Source organism: Gadus morhua, chromosome 22 (assembly GCF_902167405.1).
Source record: "Gadus morhua chromosome 22, gadMor3.0, whole genome shotgun sequence".
Lineage (NCBI taxonomy): Eukaryota > Metazoa > Chordata > Actinopteri > Gadiformes > Gadidae > Gadus > Gadus morhua.
The window spans coordinates 219,566-234,308 of record NC_044069.1 but is presented as its reverse complement, the minus strand read 5'-3'; the positions used below and the strand labels follow the sequence as shown (position 1 = coordinate 234,308).

At 58.1% G+C, this 14,743-nt stretch overlaps 1 protein-coding gene across 2 annotated transcripts; it reads right to left on the bottom strand.

Annotated features, from left to right (window-relative positions):
* Positions 1–1,566: 1,566 nt before the first annotated feature.
* On the bottom strand, positions 1,567–12,880 carry LOC115535827 (zinc finger protein 865). Of its 2 annotated transcripts, XM_030347353.1 has the most exons (3): positions 12,268–12,871; positions 11,787–11,893; positions 1,567–7,137 (listed from the first exon to the last, which is right to left on the bottom strand). In XM_030347353.1, exon 3 carries the CDS (start codon positions 6,875–6,877, stop codon positions 2,465–2,467), a length of 4,413 nt encoding a protein of 1,470 aa, XP_030203213.1. In that variant the 5' UTR covers positions 6,878–7,137; positions 11,787–11,893; positions 12,268–12,871; the 3' UTR covers positions 1,567–2,464. The 2 variants fall into 2 exon arrangements, with proteins under 2 accessions (XP_030203213.1, XP_030203214.1); XM_030347354.1 differs by lacking the exon at positions 11,787–11,893 and having other exon boundaries at positions 12,268–12,880.
* Positions 12,881–14,743: the final 1,863 nt, after the last annotated feature.

The window sequence follows — 14,743 nt, the reverse complement described above, 5'->3', positions numbered from 1 at the left end:
TTAAGATGTTTCTGATTCGGCTTCGGCTGCCGTCAAGCGGGGTCTCTGGTCGTAATCATTCTCAAGTCCGTCCCTGACCAATCAGCATGCTGTAGCAGAATGCTAGCGTGTACGGCCCACAACGGCCCAAACTGTAAGGAATCGAAAGGAGAAAAGTACTCATTCATTTGAATTTTTGAACTATAATCTATATTGAACTTGCAGATTCTACAATGAAATCTACGATTCAACGAAAAGCAGGGGAAAGATACATTTAGTCATCTAGCTCCATAGATCCCCATTCAATCTGTACTCAAGCGATCACCTCCAGTGGAATTCTAATGGAACTGCGACCAAGTTCGATACAATGGAGCTTAAGAGTGTGCCAAGAATCTCCTAAAGGACCTCTGGCGTCAATGAGAACAACCTCAGGCTCCAGCCTCAACGTCATGAGACAACCTGAAATATACCAAGCGGGTATAAAATGAAACCGATTCTGAAAAAAGTATAATTGATATCGAAATTCTGTTTTGAATACTTGGAAGATAGAAGTTGATTTGTTAAATGTCCTATGACATGCCACCAGGTGTGGGTTGAATAGCCGTTACAAGCCGTTTGGAAATCTGTCCTTTATGACATCACAGGTGTGCGTGTCCACATAGATGTATGAGGATAGATGAGCAACGTTTGCTACAGTCCACTGGGTAGACTGGTAGACTGATCTATCCAGCACACATCTATGTGGACACGCCCACCCATGATGTAATAAGGGACAGATTTCCAAAACGGCTTGTACCGGCTAATCACCTCAAACCTGGGGGCATGTCACGGGACCTTTAAATGTTTGAATGAAGGTTAACGGTAAAAATAAATCAACCAAGTTACAAGGTTGAAGTAGATGAAGTGTCAGACGGACTTTCATTTTAAACAATACTTTAAAAGTAGAATCTTAAAAAGGTTTAAAATCTTTAAACAATTTGAATGGAAGCGCGCGATTCCAAGCTTACCTGAACATTTTACTCTCCAGAATCTCTAGGTGACGAATTGTGGAAGGAGATACGGTAGGTCCCAAAGTTTGTAGAGAATAAAAAAGAAAGAATAAAACTTAAGAACGATGGTCGAGCGCTGCACTCACCCAATAACATCCCCAACATCCTCCTACACCCTCCGCATCATTACAGTGTAAATTAATGTACATTAATGTACAATAATATCCCCAACATCCTCCTACACCCTCCGCATCATTACAGTGTACATCAATGTACAATAACATCCCCAACATCCTCCTACACCCTCCGCATCATTAGTGTACATTAATGCACATTAATGTACACTGTAATGTACATTAATGTACATTAATATCCCCAACAACCTCCGACACCCTCCGCATCATTAAAGTGTACATTAATGTACATCGATGTACATCGATGTACATCAATGCACATTAATGCACATCGATGTACATCGATGTACATCGATGCACATCAATGCACATCAATGTACAGATGTTCTACCATGGTCATTGTGGTAAGAGTCCTCAAACGGTTTGGTCAGAGGTGGAATATAATCACAACTGCGGCACAGAAAAGCATTTTAGAATTTATTTGACTTCTGAGGGGTTTCAACAACTCACTGTAGGCAAAGAAAAAGGATTTAGTAATATTACATGTTTTAGTTTGACAGAAATGGGAGAAAACACGAAATAAAAAAAGGTAGAACACTGACAGGACCTAAATAATGAACTATGTTTACACGCTTTTGTTACAAAAAAAAGAAAAAACTTCGGGCAAAACTGGCATAGGAGGCTAGGAGAGACGGGGTTAAAGTTCACATCGATACATTACACTCATCCTGTTTTACAAGCATCTTCCCTTCCTCTGCCCACCCACCCACCCGAGAACAACCATACAAAGAAATGATACTTGGAGTATAAAACAGCAAATGATCAATATATAATAAAATATAATACGAATTGTACAGTACACCCCCCCCCCCCCCCCCCGTTCCCCAACATCCTGTCCCTCAGCGGGGGTGTTCCGCCTGCGAGAGGACCTAAAAGAGGCCTACGAGCCTGACCCCTCGGCCGTGACTCCTAGCCCCCTCCCCCCTCCCCCCCCCTCCCTCCCTCCCTCCCATCACAGGCCTGAGGAGGACACCAAACCAGATCAAGACCCCACTTCCTGTCAGGACAGGAAGTGTGGCGGCCAGAGGCCCCTGAGCCCGAGGGCCCCCCTGTTCTGAGGCCGGGCTAGGGGCCCCCCCTCCACACCGTTGGATATACTTATATATATTTAGAAAAGGGGAGAGCAAAATTCTCCAGTGGGGTACAAAGAAACACGCTTGACAACAGACTATAACCATTGAAGTGAGTAACAAGGAACATAGAGGGGCAGGTACGAGTCCTACGAGGTGGTACTACTACACTACTACTAGTAGTACGGGGCTCCTGCTCACTGGCAGGGCCGGGGGGGGGGGCTACTCATAGTCACATGGTCTCCGTGGCAGCCCCGCCCCCGGGGGAGTGACGGGTCGACGGGCCTCTGCCGTGTCTCCGCACCGCCGTGGTCCCGCCCCCGATCTCCGCGGTGCGCTGGTATCCAGGGGGGGGGGCGTGTCCGGGTGGGCGGGGCCAGACCCGGGTACAAAAGGTCTTTACTGGCTGTACTCGGTCAGCACCGTGGAGCGCTCCGCCGCCCCCCCTCCCTGGGCGGGGATCGGCATGGCGACCGGCATGGCGCCCGGGGACATGTCCCCCGGCGGGGGGGAGTGGACCTGCAGCGGGGGGGGCGTGGCCAGGGGCGGGGCCTCCGGGTCGACGGCGGCCGTGGGGGTGGCGGGGGGGGGGGGGTCCGTCCTGGGCGGCCGATGGGGACTTGGTCCTCAGCAGCCCCCAGTTGCCGCTGCCCCCCCCCGTCATGCCGCGGCAGGAGAAGCGGTGCCGTCCCAGCAGCTTGGCGTTCCAGAAGCTGTGGCGGCACTTCTGGCAGCGGAAGGCCCCGCCCCGGAGGTGGCGCCCGCGGTGCCGCAGCGCGCGGCCCAGCGTGGACGAGCGCTTCCCGCACACCTGGCAGCGCCGCCGGGCGGCCTGGCCGGCGCCGCGGGGCGGGTGGCGCGTGGCGCGGTGCAGCAGCAGCGAGGCGCGGCGGGCGTACATGGTGCTGGGGCACACGGGGCAGGGGAACCTCTTCAGGGGCACCTCCATGGAGGACAGGCCCGCCACCTTCACCGGCCCGCCGCACCACGCCTTCACCCGCATGCCGCCGCCGCCCTTGATCCGCAGCTGGGCCAGCAGCTTCTTGCGGTTGAGCTGCGCCTGCATCTTGCCGCGCTTCCTGCGGATCAGCAGCAGCTTGCGGCGCGTGGCGCGGCTCAGCGGGATGCCCACCAGCTTGCCGTCACGCATGATGCTGTGGATCACCACCTTCCTCTTCTTCTTCTGGTGCTTCCTGGTCTGGCCCTGCCTCCGGGGGGGGGCTTTGGACCGGTACTGAAAAGGGTGCTGCTGCTGCTGCTGCTGCTGCTGCCCGGCCCCCTGCTGCCCCCCGTGGGAGGACCCCCCCCCGGGGTACCCCGCCGCCCCGCCCTGCTCGTAGTAGCCGGGGGAGTACCCTCCGCCGGGCGGCGGGGGGCCGGCGCGCTGCCCGGCGCGCTCCAGCCCGTGCTGGGACAGCTTGTGGCGCACCAGGCTGTTGGAGTAGGCGAACGACTTGCCGCAGGCGTCGCAGCGGTACGACTTGTCGGCGCCCGCCCCGGCGCCGTGCGCCGTCTGCTGGTGCGCCGTGAGGTGGAAGTGGTGGCGGAACGACTTCCAGCACACCGTGCAGGTGTACAGCCTCTGGGACGGCGTGCCGTGCGTGGGCGACTTGTCCCCCTGGGCGTAGGACGGGGCGCCGCCCGAGGACGAGGGCGAGTAGAAGTCCCCGGCGGGGGTCCCGGCGTGGCCCCCCAGGCCGGCCCCCGGCCCGCCCTTGACGCGGCGGCCCTGGCTGTCGATCTCGCCCTTGCGGTGCAGCTTGCCGTGGCGCACCAGGCTCTGGGCGTAGGCGAACACCTTGCCGCAGATGTGGCACTTGTAGTTCTTCTGGCCCGAGTGCACGGTGAGGTGCTTGGTGAGGTGGAAGGGCTCGCGGAACGTCTTGCCGCAGACGTCGCAGGCGTGCGGCTTCTCGCCCGTGTGCACGCGCGTGTGCCGCCGCAGCGTCTCGGCGCGCCGGAAGCGCTTGCCGCAGGACTGGCAGGAGTAGGGGCGCTCCGAGCCGTCCCCGGGGGGTCCCGGGCTGCGGCGGCGCCGCACGATGCTGCCCGGGTCCCGCTTGTCGCGGGGCTTGCGGGGCCGCTTGGCCTTGGGCTGGGGGTGGTTGGGGTGGGACAGGGGCATGGTGGAGCCCCCCAGCCCCCCGCCGCCCGACGGCCCCCCCATGGGGCCGAAGCCCAGCCCGCCCAGCAGCCCGCCGATGATGTCGCGGCGCTCCTCGCGCCCCTCCGAGCTGATGTCGCAGGAGGCGGCGGCGGCGGCGGCGATGGCCGACATGGCGCTGCTGGTGACCTCGTCCTCCGAGTCGTCCAGCAGCGAGGACAGCGGCAGGTGCTGGTGGTGGGGGTGGGGGTGCTGCTGCTGCGGCGGGTGGTGCTGGTGCTGGCTCTGGGGGTGGGGGTGCAGCGTGGGCGCCAGGGGGGCCTTGCGCAGCGTCTGGCCGCTCATGCCGTTGCCCAGGGAGCCGTCCGAGGAGTACACCGAGGAGGAGTGCGAGCGGCGGTGGTAGTCGTCCGCCGCGCCGTAGGGCCCGTGGCCCTGGTAGCGCCCGCGGCTGTAGTCCGGGCTGTACTTGTTGTTGTTGGACATCCCGCCCGACGAGCCGTCGCCCCCCCCTCCCCCTCCGCCTCCTCCCTTCCCGGAGCCCCCGGCGCCGTGGCCCCCACCCCCCCCGGGGCCCCCGGGCCGGTGCTTGGCGCTGCGCGGGGGCTTGCCGCAGGTGCCCGAGGCGGCGTGGTTCAGCAGGGAGGTGCTCTCCCTGAAGCAGCGGCCGCAGGCGGGGCAGCGGAAGGGCTTGTCGTCGTGGATCTTCTCGTGGCGCGTCAGCGACTCGCGGCGGTTGAAGGACTTCTGGCACACGGTGCAGGCGAAGGGCCGGTTCTGCGAGTGAGTGACGCTGTGCTGCAGCAGGTGGCCGCGCTTCTTGAAGCCCTTGCCGCAGTCGCCGCAGGAGAAGACGCGCTCGGGGCTGGGCGAGTCGCGCCCGCCGCCGCCGCCGCCGCCGCCACGCTTGGCCTGGCTCTCGGGCGTGAGGCCGTGGGAGCGCAGGTGGCGCCGCAGGCTGGACAGGTGGGTGAAGGTCTTGCCGCACTCGCCGCAGTGGTACAGCGCCTCGGGCTCCGCCTGGCCGGGGCCCCCGCCGCCCCCAGACGAGCCCTGCCCCTCCTGCGGCTTGGGCTGGTTGCCGTTGGCGACCAGCACGGAGGTGGGGTTGGAGGAGGGCGCGGCGGAGGAGGCGGCGCCGGAGGAGGAGGGCTGCTGGGAGGAGGAGGAGGAGGAGTGGTGGGAGGAGTGGTGGGGCTCCCCCCCACCCACCAGGCTGGAGGAGGAGCCGTGGCCCCCGGAGGAGGACGAGCTGTTGTGGCAGTTGCCCACGCCGCCCCCGCTGCTGTGGGCGTGGCTGGTGTGGCTGGCCACGCTCTCAGACTTCCTCTGGGGGAGGTACCCCGCCATGGCCTTCTTCCGGCGGCTGCCCCCGCTGGAGGCGGAGGAGGAGGAGGAGTCTCCCGCCTTGGCCGCCTCCTCCTTGGACAGGGAGAGGTGGAGGGGGAGGGGCAGCGGCAGCCCCGACTCCTGCTGCATCAGCGAGGCGATCTGATTGGACGAGAGCACGGGGATGCCCTGGAAGTCGAAGCCCCCGAGGGGGGCGGGCTGGGGGGCTGGGTGCAGCGGGTGGGGGTGGTGGGCGTGGCTGTGGGGGTGGGACAGGGAGTGGGGGGGCAGCTGCTGCTGCTGCTGCTGCTGGGGGGCCGAGTGGGGGTGGCCGTGGGAGGAGTGCAGGGCGGGGGGCGGGGCCAGGGCCGGGTTGGGGTCCCCCGCCCCCTGGCCCAGCCCCAGCCCCAGGTGGTTGTGCCCCCCCTGCTGCACCAGGAACTGCTCCAGGCTGCTGTTGGTGGGCACGCCCGACAGGAAGTACTGGTTGGCTGCCAGCATGCAGCTGAACTGCTGGTGGAGGCTGCGGGGGTCCGCCTGCCCCACCAGCGGCACCGCCGCGCCCCCGGGGGGGTTGTTGGCGCCCGCGCCCCCCGAGGAGGAGGGGGAGGGGGAGGAGGAGGAGGGGCCGGGCGCGGGCTGGGGGGCCGAGAGCCCCGGGTGCAGCGGCGGCGGCGGCGGTGCCGAGCTGCCCACGCCGCCGCCGCCGCCGCCGAAGTCGAAGCGGCCCATCCCCGGGTGGAGCTGCTCCTGGGCCAGCGCGGCCTCGGCCGGGTGGAAGGGCCGCAGGAACTGGGGGTACCCCGAGGAGGCGCCCGCCCCCCCGCCCCCGCCCATCTTGCTGGACTTGCGGGAGCTGTGGGAGGACGAGGAGGAGGAGGAGGAGGACTGGCTCTGATGGGGGATGGGGGGGGGGGGCGGCGGGGCGCTCATCTTGGCGAAGATGGAGGAGGAGTCGGCGAAGGCGTTGCCCCGGGACCCCTGCAGCGAGCCCTGCAGCGAGCCCAGGCCCAGGCCCGACACCGACAGCAGCCCCCCGGAGGAGTCGGCGGCCGCCTGGTGCTGCGGCTGCAGCTGCTGCTGGTGCTGCAGCTGCACCTGCTGCTGGTGGTGGCTCAGCTGGCGCTCCAGCCCCAGCCCCTTGAACTGGTGCGCCTGGTGGCCGCTCAGCATCTCCAGGATGTCCATGGGGTACTTGCTGAACTGGAACATGTCCCCCGGCGGCGGGGGGAGGGAGCCCGGGCTGACGCTAGCCCCTCTTCTGACTGGGGGCGGCCTCCGGGGCGGGGGGCGCGGGGGGCGGCCTCCGGGACAGGGGGCGCAGGGACTCTGGGGCCGGTGAGGTTAGTGTTGGACAGGCTGAGCTGGGGGGGGCGGGCTGGAGGGCAGCGTGTAGTGTTGGAGAGGCGTCTCAGGGCCCACCGCGATGACCAGTGGCTCCTCCTCTTCTGAGAGAGGACCAATCACAGGGCCTGAGGAAACAACCAGACCGGGGTCAATAAAACACCACCCAAGGGTACAAGGATCCACACATCGCCTGTCTGGGTTAACCCGTGCTGAGGGTACACAGAAACTAATCAACCCCAACGATAACAATGCAACTTATCAAGGTACTAGTTTGAATGATGAACAATCATGAGCAGCTTAAAGTGCACGGGGGTATTTTTCTGCAAGAAAACAGATCAAATAAGCCGTCCAGACCTTTTTTTCTCCGTTGATCAACCAGTACAGAGCTTCTCCGGAGCAGTGCTAACGGCTCACATGGCTAACAGTGCAGTGGCTAGGGGCATCTCTCAAACGCCTCCAAATCTGCATGTTTTAACTACTAATATTGCTCAAAACATCACCAAACCTCTGAGGTAGCAGGGTCTCTGCACATAAAACAAAGCACCAACAGCGTAGCTAACGAACCTGGAGTTTATTAAAAAGGACTGTTCCAAGTCTGGGCCTTTCCAGCAGGTCCATGTTCACAGGAAGTCCATACATGTCGATTACCGAATGCACCGGAGTTTGGTTCAAGGAGGAAGGTTTTGGAATCTATAATTTATAAACGATACCCTGCGGTTGTTGACACAGAATTGCTTTCTGGGAATTTTTCTAACTTTTTTCAAACTATTCCAAAATGTATTATCAACTTCTAGTGGACCAAACTGCCACAAACAACAAAGTATACGTGTTTTTTGTCTTCCTTTTGCATCGCCTTGAATGGCCTTTCCTAGGAGAGGAGTTGGTAGGGGGACTGCTGTCTTTTAGAGCAGTCTTCTTTAATAAACTCTGGGTACGCTAACTACGTTCTGGTGCTTTGTTTTATGTGTAGGGACCATAGTCATGCTACTGCTTTCGAGCGATATTAGAAGTGGCCCCCAGGCAGTTAGCCTGTAGCCTGGGTTAGCCCTCACTTTGCTAGCTTTAAAAGAAGGGGTAAAAAGGGGGAAGAGGAAGGAAAAAGGTTTTGAGTGTATTGATGTTCAAATAGACCCCCCCCCCCCAGACTGGTGTAGACTCCCCCCCCCCCCCCCCAGACTTTTGTAGACCCCCCCCCCCCCAGACGGGTGTAGACCCCCCCCCTCCCAGACGGGTGTAGACCCCCCCCCCCAAGACTGGTGTAGACCCCCCCCCCCCCCCCCAGACTGGTGTAGACCCCCCCTCCCAGACGGGTGTAGACCCCCCCAGACTTCAGTGAACTTGTTTAGCTAGGAGCCAGTGAACCTGTTTCAGCTCGATCCACCACTAAGAGAACTAGATACAAAGGGTTGAGCTGAGGGGTCTAGGAGGGAGGGGGGGGGACTGATACTCTGGACTGATGGACTGACGGACTGACGCTCTGGACTGACGCTCTGGACTGACGGACTGACGCTCTGGACTGACGCTCTGGACTGACGGACTGACGCTCTGGACTGACGGACTGGACTGACGGACTGGACTGACGCTCTGGACTGACGGACTGACGCTCTGGACTGACGCTCTGGACTGACGCTCTGGACTGACGGACTGACGCTCTGGACAGACGCTCTGGACTGACGCTCTGGACTGACGGACTGACGCTCTGGACTGACGCTCTGGACTGACGGACTGACGCTCTGGACTGACGCTCTGGACTGACTGACTGACGCTCTGGACTGACGCTCTGGACTGACGGACTGACGCTCTGGACTGACGCTCTGGACTGACGCTCTGGACTGACGGACTGACGCTCTGGACTGACGGACTGACGCTCTGGACTGACGGACTGACGCTCTGGACTGACTGACTGACGCTCTGGACTGACGCTCTGGACTGACTGACTGACGCTCTGGACTGACGCTCTGGACTGACGCTCTGGACTGACGGACTGACGCTCTGGACTGACGGACTGACGCTCTGGACTGACTGACTGACGCTCTGGACTGACTGACTGACGCTCTGGACTGACTGACTGACGCTCTGGACTGACGCTCTGGACTGACTGACTGACGCTCTGGACTGACGCTCTGGACTGACGCTCTGGACTGACGGACTGACGCTCTGGACTGACGCTCTGGACTGACGGACTGACGCTCTGGACTGACGCTCTGGACTGACGCTCTGGACTGACGGACTGACGCTCTGGACTGACGGACTGACGCTCTGGACTGACGCTCTGGACTGACGGACTGACGCTCTGGACTGACGGACTGACGCTCTGGACTGACGCTCTGGACTGACGGACTGACGCTCTGGACTGACGCTCTGGACTGACGCTCTGGACTGACGCTGTGGACTGACGCTCTGAACTGACGCTGTGGACTGACGCTCTGGACTGACGGACTGACGCTCTGGACTGACGCTCTGGACTGACGGACTGACGCTCTGGACTGACGGACTGACGCTCTGGACTGACGCTCTGGACTGACGGACTGACGCTCTGGACTGACGCTCTGGACTGACGCTCTGGACTGACGCTGTGGACTGACGCTCTGGACTGACGCTCTGGACTGACGCTCTGGACTGACGGACTGACGCTCTGGACTGACTGACTGACGCTCTGGACTGACGCTCTGGACTGACGGACTGACGCTCTGGACTGACGCTCTGGACTGACGCTCTGGACTGACGCTCTGAACTGACGCTCTGGACTGACGCTCTGGACTGACGCTCTGAACTGACGCTCTGAACTGACGCTCTGGACTGACTGACTGACGCTCTGGACTGACTGACTGACGCTCTGGACTGACGGACTGGACTCATAATCCGACGGTCAGTACTGACAGTTTGTACTGAAGGTCGGTACTGACAGTCTTAACTGACGGTCTCTGCTCATGGACTGACGCTCTGTACTGAACTGAAACAGATTGCTCGTCTGATAGGTTAAGGAGCTTCAGCCAGGTGTTGGAGGCAGTGATGCAGAGTGACACACACAGAGAGAGAGACAGAGTGACACACACAGAGAGAGAGACAGAGTGACACACACACAGAGAGAGAGAGAGAGAGAGAGAGAGAGAGAGAGAGAGAGAGAGAGAGAGAGAGAGAGAGAGAGAGAGAGAGAGAGAGAGAGAGAGAGAGACAGAGAGAGAGAGAGAGAGAGAGACAGACAGACAGACAGACAGACAGACAGACAGACAGACAGACAGACAGACAGACAGACAGACAGACAGACAGACAGACAGACAGACAGACAGACAGACAGACAGACAGACAGACAGACAGACAGACAGAGACACAGGGGGAGACACAGGGGGAGAGAGAGAGACAGAGAGAGAGAGAGAGACAGAGAGCGAGGGCCAGCTCTCGCTCTCTGCGGGCGAGCGAGCAGCAAGGGGTCCTGGTGGGGGGGGGGGCTCCTCTCAGCCCGGAGGAGGAGGGGGGGGGGGGGGGGGGGGTTAGAGGACGGCTAAATTTAAACTAAACCGCGTCGCTCCAACCTCCAGCTCTGGAGCGCCAGGAATCCTGATCCCATTCCCGGGGTGGAGGAGATCCGGTCTAGGGTCCAGAGTGGAAGGGGTCTAGGGTCCGGAGTTGAAGTGGTCTAGGGTCCGGAGTGGAAGGGGTCTAGAGTCCAGAGTGGAAGGGGTCTAGGGTCCAGAGTGGAAGGGGTCTAGGGTCCAGAGTGGAAGGGGTCTAGGGTCCAGAGTGGAAGGGGTCTAGGGTCCAGAGTGGAAGGGGTCTAGGGTCCAGAGTGGAAGGGGTCTAGGGTCCAGAGTGGAAGGGGTCTAGGGTCCAGAGTGGAAGGGGTCTAGGGTCCAGAGTGGAAGGGGTCTAGGGTCCAGAGTGGAAGGGGTCTAGGGTCCAGAGTGGAAGGGGTCTAGGGTCCAGAGTGGAAGGGGTCTAGGGTCCAGAGTGGAAGGGGTCTAGGGTCCAGAGTGGAAGGGGTCTAGGGTCCAGACTGGAAGGGGTCTAGGGTCCAGACTGGAAGGGGTCTAGGGTCCAGACTGGAAGGGGTCTAGGGTCCAGAGTGGAAGGGGTCGGGGGTCCAGAGTGGAAGGGGTCTAGGGTCCAGAGTGGTAGGGGTCTAGGGTCCAGACTGGAAGGGGTCTAGGGTCCAGACTGGAAGGGGTCTAGGGTCCAGAGTGGAAGGGGTCGGGGGTTCTGGTCTAGGACGACAGTGAGCCACAATTCGAATAAAATAAATAATTACAATATAATAGAAAGGAAATTATACAGAAAATGTTGAATGCCTAAGAACAGCCGTTTAATAAGCAACAGTGATGAATTAAGACTGTTTAGATGCTTGTTATAATTGGTATCCTCATTTGAGCCGTCCTGTACATGTATCCTTACATCCTGTACCATGTAATTGTGAGCTATTGTCAGAAAGATATCAATGAACAGCAACAACATGTTGAAGGTTTTATTACACCTAACTGGGACGGAACCAGTGTCCCCCCCCCTACCGGCACCCATCACGTCAGTTAGAAAAGTAAATCCGTTGAATATGTTTTCCCTGAACATAATCCACTCGGTCCGCTACGTGATCGGTACCACGTTAACTCCACGCTTCATTCAACCGAGAAACACAACCTCTCGTTACAAAACACTGCCGTGTGTGTGTGTGTGTGTGTGTGTGTGTGTGTGTGTGTGTGTGTGTGTGTGTGTGTGTGTGTGTGTGTGTGTGTGTGTGTGTGTGGCCAAATGGCGCCATATTTTGACAAGTTTGGCATCTTACCGGAGGACTGAGCACCGAGCAGACCTCCTGCAGACCGACCGGGGAGACAGGGAACCGACCTTACACTCTCTCGTCTCCCTCGACAACCAGCTCCGGGGGTCTGCAGCCTGGAACACAACACGACGGTGTAACCGGGACCGTTCAGCGGTGTAGGTCTACGGGGAGAGCCCCAGCTCTACCGATCACGCAACTTCGATACAAACGTGATTAAAAGCATAAAGAGCCGTGCAGAAGACCCCCCCAGCGGGGTAGATGTGGTGATCCGGGCTCGAAGTGAGGGTTCGGGCTGAACAGTGCACGGAGCCGTGCGCGGTACAACACGCACTAGCGTGCGGGGCATAAAGGATGCGTTCCAGCCGTGTAGCCTAGCCACCGCGGCTAACAGGCTAGGCTAGCAGGCTAGGTAGCCGACGGCGGCTAGTGCTAACGGAGCTCGCGCTTGCCTCGAAATTTTCCCCTGCCTTTGTCTGACGGAGTTTACCTGATCTCACGGCGGCGCTAGACGACGGGCGGTGGGAGGATGCAGCAGCGGAGGCCAGGCCGGGCCGGGGCACCGTGAGGTCGGGGGGCTCGCAGCGTGTCAGCGGGGCCTGCTCTCCACACCCAGTGAGGCCTCCGACTCCATCGACCCAGGAGGGCTGCGTTCCGCTCGCTCGCTAAAACTAGTGTTTCCGCCCACTGGGCCCCGATCGGTCCATGGTTCGAGTCCCGGCTCCGTGTGCTCGAATCGCGTACTCTCCGTTTCCGCCGAACCGCGTGTTTTCCGTCGGTCCGTGTGTTTTTTTCTCGTCTTTCTCCAGCGGCGGAGTGTTCTCCGCCCCGTGTCAGTGTGTGAGGCGCCCCGTCTGGACGGCCGCTGCCGCCGCCGTTAAAATGGGAGTTTCCTGTCTGCCTAATGGTTCCGGGTCCAGAGACCCCCACAGGTACCGCTGTAGGACCCCGATCCCCCGTCCACGCCGTGCTTTATTTCACATTTCTGGCGTTCCTAGCATTGGATTTGTCCTCCGTGGTGAAAATCGAAGGAATAAATGTACGCGCACACGCATGAGCGCGCATGTGCGTGTTTTTATTTATTTATTTTGCTCCAGCAGCGCGAGAGAGAAATCATTACAGTGCAGTCTGTTGCTCTTTGTCGTTAAACATGTGTGTGTGTGTGTGTGTGTGTGTGTGTGTGTGTGTGTGTGTGTGTGTGTGTGTGTGTGTGTGTGTGTGTGTGTGTGTGTGTGTGTGTGTGTGTTCATCTTCACAGCTAGTGTGTGAAATGTTAATTAGTCAATTAAAGATATCATTACGGCGCATGCTTCATAACATTACAATGTGTGAGCGTGCGCAGCATTGCACGTGTGCAGAATAATAATTTGCATTCCATTACAGATACCATTAAAACAAAATGTTATTGACCGAACCCCGACACTGTGTGTGTGTGTGTGTGTGTGTGTGTGTGTGTGTGTGTGTGTGTGTGTGTGTGTGTGTGTGTGTGTGTGTGTGTGTGTGTGTGTGTGTGTGTGCGCAAACACGTCTGAAACAATTCCCCTCACGTCACGCCAGATGAATACTGCGTCATATATCTGTGAATATTTTACACACACACATACACACACAAACCAACACCTCCGGTAGTTTGTGTGTGTGTGTGTGTGGTCTCTTTCAGAGAACACACATGGCGTTAAATAAAGTGTGATATCTGTGTTTGGCACTGAATCAGCCCCCCCCCCCACACACACGCACAAACACAGTTAGAACCAAATCCTAACATGAGGCTGCGATGTTTGTAATAGTAGTATCACACTTGAAGACTGGAAACCACACATTGACCCAATAATAATATAACATCAACAAGATCATGAACAAATATAATAATAACGGTACCATTATTAACAATAATGCCATAACAATAATACACATATTATTAATAATTCCATAAAACTAATAACACTTATACCATTATTAATAATAATAATAGTTCAATATTTATAATAGTAGGCCGAATATATATTTAGAGCGTTTTTGGATCATATTTCTGTAGCTCTATTTTTTGTTTTCCGATAATGTTGCAAATCACTGGCGACAAATATGGTTTTGGGATGTTTTTTTATTATAATAACAGGATGGCTCTACAAATGTGAGAAGTGATGACCAATAAGAAAAGGGTGTAGGACGTGTTTGGAAACCAACATACAAGGGACGCATTAAATAAAGAGCTAGCATGATAGCAAACAGCTAGCCTGATAGCAAACAGCTAGCCTGATAGCATACAGCTAGCATGAGGTAAGTTAAGCCAAGTAGCTTTGAGAATACAACTATGCCCATGCTTCCTTGTCCCACTGTGATACACAACCTGACACACACACACACACACACGCACACACACACACACACACAGCTTAAATGAACCAGAACTCTTGAGGATGCAGGTGGAGAATATAGGAAACATAATAAATACTGATCCATAAAACATGTCCCCTACTTCCTGCCCCCTCGCACATCAATTAAACCACGTGCGTCTCCGGCGTTGCCCTCAGATTTCCTGGAGGTCAAAGCCATCCGGCGCCCCTAGACCAGGGCCTAGGGGCGCCTGTACCCCAACACGATCCTTCAGAACCCAGGGACCAGGGGGAGCTAAGGACTCTCGTTGGGGGTCTCAGCAGGCTCATGGCGAGGGGATCCTCAATACATCGATGCAATCATTGGTTTACTTTAACGTTTTCTCAAATCAACACGTGAATAAATGGGACTGTACAGATCTTTGAAGCTCTTTTTCAAATCTATGTTCTTTGACGTGTAAAGTAAACTCGCTGGAAAGGAAAAGCCGGGACTCATCTTTGAGGTTCATGAGTGCATTTGTTTATCAACTCGAGGCCTCGAGTTAAGAGTACGGGTCCATGGAGTCGCTGGGGGGGAGGGGGGGGACTGGGGGGGAGGGGGGAGGGGGGCACTAGGGGGACTGGGGGGGAGGG